Source organism: Belonocnema kinseyi, chromosome 5 (assembly GCF_010883055.1).
Source record: "Belonocnema kinseyi isolate 2016_QV_RU_SX_M_011 chromosome 5, B_treatae_v1, whole genome shotgun sequence".
Lineage (NCBI taxonomy): Eukaryota > Metazoa > Arthropoda > Insecta > Hymenoptera > Cynipidae > Belonocnema > Belonocnema kinseyi.
Genome location: NC_046661.1, coordinates 61,171,086 through 61,176,849, shown reverse-complemented (window position 1 = coordinate 61,176,849; position 5,764 = coordinate 61,171,086). Strand labels below are relative to the sequence as shown.

Below are 5,764 nucleotides of genomic sequence, written 5' to 3'. Positions count from 1 at the left end.
ATAACTTGTCTGAACACGCTTTATAAGATATTCACAGCTATCCTAAATGATAGAATTGTTCGGGCAATTGAACCTGTGTGGCAAGAAATGTATGAACAACGATGCTCAAAGAAAGGCGTAACCGGATTTCGGGAGAACCTGCTCATCGATAGATGTGTCTGCAAAGATGTAGCATCTAGCTCTGGGGATTGTTGAACGATATACTAAGGAAATTGGAGTGCAATTTGTGTTAGACAAATGCGTCAAGGTTTATTTGAAGCGAGGAAAACTTATTGGCATCCCTGAAGATCCTGAGCTCGTTGATAGAAGTGCCATACGACAGCTTTGCGCTGGAGAGATTTATACATACCTGGGCGTGTCACAGAGCCGCATTCAGGATGTGACATCTATAAAGGATACTCTCCGAAGCAGATACAAACGTCTCATCCGGCAGATTTCGTCTTCCGAACTGTCGGCGAGGAACGAAGTATCTACATCGAACATGCTTGCCGTCCCGGTACTACTCTATTCATTTGGAGTAGTTCCATGGACGAAGAACGAGCTCAGATCGCTTGATATCGGGACAAGAAAGGTTATGCACATGAACAAAAGGATGCATCTTAAGTCTTCCTTTCCGCGACTGTACATCTCACGCCGTCAAGGTGATCGCGGAATATTGAGTCTTGAATGTCTTCACAACAGGATTATTGTGGGTAAAGCACATAGAGTCCCAAATGGAAGACACCCTCTTCTTAAAATGGTCAGGAATCACGAAGAAGTGGGCAAAGGAGCGTTTCTGTACAAAGCAGCGGTGGAGGCTGCTGAAACAGTCGGACTTGACTTCACTCTTACGGCATTAACCTTAATATCGCTCCTCTAAATGCTCCTAGGGAAATTGAGTCAATTGTTGAGAATGGGAAGTGCCGCATATACTGGAACCTTATATTCTCGACAATTGTTTCTGTTGCTCACTCGAGGCCTGACATGGTTCTTCTTGACTTCGAGAAGCGAACCATGTTCGTTATCGAATTTTCGGCACCAGCTGACAAAAACATCATAACCAAGGAGAATGAAAAGAAAGAGAGGTATCGAGACCTTATAAGGGAGTTGCAACGATTGTACCCGGAATATTCTGTTAAACTAATCGTCCTTATTATCGGCGCTCTTGGAGGTGCCAACCTTTCACTTGCTAATGGCCTAAAAAGCATCCCTGCGTGTCAACAATATGCTAAAACACTTGCGGGAAAAATGCAGAAGGCGGTTGTCCTTGCGTCGCTCCTTGTTCTTAGTGTACACGAGGCTTTTGCTGGATTGTCGTATTGATTCCTTTACAGACTGTAACCACCTATCTCACGGTCGTGAGACGTGGTTGTAGCTGAAATTTTACCGCGATTTCGCTGGGAGTGGGTGCAATTTTCCAGATTAGCACCCGCTCTTGGCGAAATCCTGCGGTTGTCCTTATGACAAATTTTTAATTATATGTATATATATATATATATATATGTGTGTGTGTGTGTGTGTCTTCATCACTTAAATTGCAAATCTCACTGAAAAATAGAATTGCACGCACGTTTTTTAAATGGTTGTTATAGTAGAACGAAGCCTGTATTCATTTTTAATATTGCAGATCTTTGAAAAGGCACTCGATGAGCCCAAGTACAGTTCTATGTACGCACAGCTGTGCAAGAGACTGGCCGAAGAAGCACCAAACTTTGAACATCCGAAGCCTACTGTCGATGGCCACAAACCACAGTCAACTTTTGAGTTACTTTTGCTCAAAAAGTGTAAGATTGAATTCGAGAATCGATCTCGAGCAACAGAAGCATTTGATAATCAAGATGAGCTCGGACCAGAGGAAGAAGAGAGGCGCCAACTGGCTAAACGTAAAATGCTTGGGAACATCAAATTTATTGGAGAGCTCGGTAAGCTCGAGATTGTCTCGGACAAAATTTTACATCTGTGCATTAGGCAGCTACTGGTGGAGAGAAGACGTGGAGGATCCCGGGGGGACATGGCGGAGGACATTGAGTGCTTGTGCCAGATAATGCGTACCTGCGGCCGCATCCTTGATACAGATGTTGGTCGTGGACTTATGGAACAGTACTTCAAACGTATGAACCAATTGGCAGAGAGAAGTGATCTCCCTCTACGTATTCGATTCATGTTACGCGACGTAATCGAGTTGCGCCGCGATGGCTGGATACCACGCAAAGCCACCAGTACCGAGGGACCAATGCCCATCAATCAAATTCGTAACGACAATGACGAATCTTCTAGAGGTGGTAGCTATCACAGACGGGAGGATCGCCTCGGTAATGAATTTCTACGACGAATGGGACGCAGCGCTTTGGATATGGATATGGTGGGCAGCATTCCTCTCACGTCACCCTCCTTCGGAATGACATCACCCTTTAGTCCCAACGGCTTTTCGAGTTCTCCGGCGATTGGTTATGGTCGCCACAATCAACGCAACCCTCCAAGCTACTACCAGAACCAGAACCGTCATCAGATGAACTACCAAGGCAAACACAATCAACAACAACATAACAGCTCACAAAACTATAATAACAGTGAGTTACAATCTTTATAATTTCTCAATCTTTCTACATATTTTAGGTTTTTTTAAATAACCCTTTTATTCGATTAATAATTTTGATGGTAATCAAACCTATCCTTTTTAACTTATTAACGAATACTGGGCATTAGCAAGTCTAAAGATTCCTGAGGTTATTACAATTTTACTTATCCTCGTTGTCTTAAATGTCATGGTGAAACGAGACAAGGTGTTGCCAGATTAAAGATGTAAAGTAGACCATGTTTGATTGTTTTATACAATTGCAATATGAGAATTCGATAGATTGCGAAAGTGGTCTCGGTGGCGGTCATTTTTGCTCAACACAATCCGAATATTCACAAGCATTCGCACACAAAATCTTTGATGAGTGGATAATGGCGAATATATGGCTATTTCTATTATATAGGCCTTATTATACATTACATAGGCCTTTTCGCGGAGAAGAAGGCTGCATCTTGTGACACCTTGTCTTATTTCATCATGTGTAATTTGGTATGATTATAGCAAAACGTCCTTACGCATTGTTATAAAATTATATTTAAGGTTTCTTGTATATTTCTTGAAAAATATGGGATTCTAAACCTCGTTACTTTACTGAGCCCGTTTAAAAACAACGTAACACAAATTTGAAGTAATACATATTTTTGAAATATTACAAACATTTTTTATATGATTCTAAAACAAGTTAACCTATAATATGACCTATATAATCTAAGCTATTATAGCAAAATATTACGATGGGAATCTTTCAGGCATGACAGTAGCAGTGTAAGAGAGGTTATGTTTCAGAAAATTTGAGCTACGTTAGTTCATAAATTTAAACCGAAGTAAATATTTATGTTTCTACTTGCCTGTTTTGACAGTTCTCGTATCTAGCTCGGTGTCAGGCGATATTTTAATGCTCCTTTCATTACCTAAGCACTTCTTTATGAGAAAGAAATTAATGATTACTGCAGTCAAAACGAGACCGAATGTGATACAAGCCGGTTGCCGGTATACGGTACTTCAAATTTCCGTCGATTGCATTTCGATTGGAAAAGAAACAGAATTGTGACGATTAAAATGAGGTGTTCTGAAAAAAGGGGGAAAATCGAGTTACGTTGTTATCAAACAGGATTGATAAAGTTACGAGGTTTAGAATCTGCACGCTACAGATGCTTTGCTTTTAAAGAGGTCCGGTACAGATAGGGGATTAAGAATTGACCCGCGTAAGATGGGTGTTTTTATTAGGACCCATCGATGTGATATCATCCTAATGGATATTACCTTACTAAAGGAAAGAGATAAAAGTATCATAAATTTGTTTCAGATGGAAACAAAGAACAATTACGATTTAATAAGAGTAAAATGCTGATAGGACATCCGGAAGAAGTCTCTCTCAGACCTTCAGCAAATTCAATGATGTTCAAGCAACCAAATATTGCTCCAAATCTACCACTAGATAATGGTAAGGATTTTTCTCGTTATTATTCTTCAATTAAATTAGGTACACTGTTTCAAAGGGTCCCTCAGCTCGATGGACGTAGGTGCATGTTTCATGCACATTAATATTGAGTATAGTACTGTAATCCTTGATGAGAGGGTCTACGAAGCGGAGAGAGAGGCGTGACAAGCTTGGTGAAGTTGGATAGTTTCGTATCCACAAAGCGGGTAATGCGAACACTTATTTGCAGTAATTAAATTGAATACCAAATAAATTATTTGCATTACTAATATCATCATTGATAATAATTCTCTCCATTATTTTTATTCTCCAAGCCCTGTTGTATCAACATGGGACAGTAGCCATTCGTCCCCGGTGGTTTAAAGATACAGAAGGAGGATATCCGGAATATTCTTAGATTCGTTACAGTAGCCTCTCTAATTTTCCTGTTTATAGGTTATAGTGTTTTTATTGTATTCATACAAAGCTCTCTTGTAGATGTCCCATTCTGAAGACAATTGAGTACTTTTTTCCCTACTGTACAACACTAGTCGTTTTATGGAGTCTCTCCAGGTAGGTGTTTAACCATTTTGCTCCTGTCCTAAATTTAATTGTTCTTATAGAGCGATTGTTCTAATATGATCAAATCCGATCCCTTTACAGAAAATCCACAGTGTGTTCTAACTCATCTATGGTACCGTAGCTTGTATCGAACTCCACGAACCTGCCGTTCCGTTCGTTTTTATATGAGTCCCAAAGTATTTATATTTTACTTTCTCAGAGTTTTTTCCAACTTTAGTTCAAATTTCACTATCTACGTCGCATTTTTCAAACCGAAATTCAACTATAAATACTTGAAATTTTATATTGATTCCTTTAAAGTATTTTTATGTTTATACTTAATAGCAAGAGAAAACATGTGAGTATCATTGATTGCGATACAAAATTTGACTTTTAAATGCGTAGTCCATTCATAAGTTATTCTCAAGAAATCAAATGTTCTTCATCATGTGTTCACATGTTTTTTCATAACTTTATACAACTTTTATTGCATTTCCATTTGTTCTCCATGTATAGTATTAATAAGAGCGGCTTCAGGTTTGACTGTAATTTAGTCACTTATGTGATCGTACATAGACATTTTTCAAAAATAGATAATTTTGTCGTCAAAGTGAAATTTTGTTGTACTCCATGATGGGAAACTCCCCAGAAATAAAAAATCACATCTAACTTTTGTAAAATTAATGGGTTTTGGGTGCTTTTGAATAAAGTACACACAGTTAGAATGAAGGATATTTAATATATGCATCTGTTCTCTTCGGAAACTCAAACTGCACTGTCCCTAGACAAGAGCTTATACAGTGTGTAGCGAAGCCAGTCTCACACAGTTACACACATTCTGTAAAGCCATTAGGCGTCATTTCTCACACTCCCTACTGACTAATTTGCTTTACACACTTATAAGTGTTATTCTTAATTATTTTATATACATGCATTATATATATATATATATATATATCCAAAGAACATGGAGCGACCCAAGGACTACCGCCTTCTGCTTTTTTCCCCACAAGTATTTTAGCATATTGTTGACACGCAGGGATGCTTTTTAGGCCGTTAGTAAGTGAAAGCTTGGCACCTCCAAGAGCGCCGATGATAAGGACGGTTAGTTTAACAGAATATTTCGGGTACAATCGTTGAAACTCCCTTATAAGGTCTCGATACCTCTCTTTCTTTTCATTCTCCTTGGCTATGATGTTTTTGTCAGCTGGTGCCGAAAATTCGAT

General features: G+C 39.0%; 1 protein-coding gene across 1 annotated transcript in view; it reads left to right on the top strand.

Annotated features, from left to right (window-relative positions):
- The window catches only part of LOC117173681 (eukaryotic translation initiation factor 4 gamma 2-like), a 160,009-nt gene that overhangs the window by 67,612 nt on the left and 86,633 nt on the right, over positions 1 to 5,764 (top strand). Inside the window, exons 3-4 of the mRNA XM_033362321.1 lie at positions 1,607 to 2,549; positions 3,864 to 4,076. Coding sequence (XP_033218212.1) covers positions 1,607 to 2,549; positions 3,864 to 4,076 — 1,156 coding nt within the window. The remainder of the gene's footprint in view (positions 1 to 1,606; positions 2,550 to 3,863; positions 4,077 to 5,764) is intronic.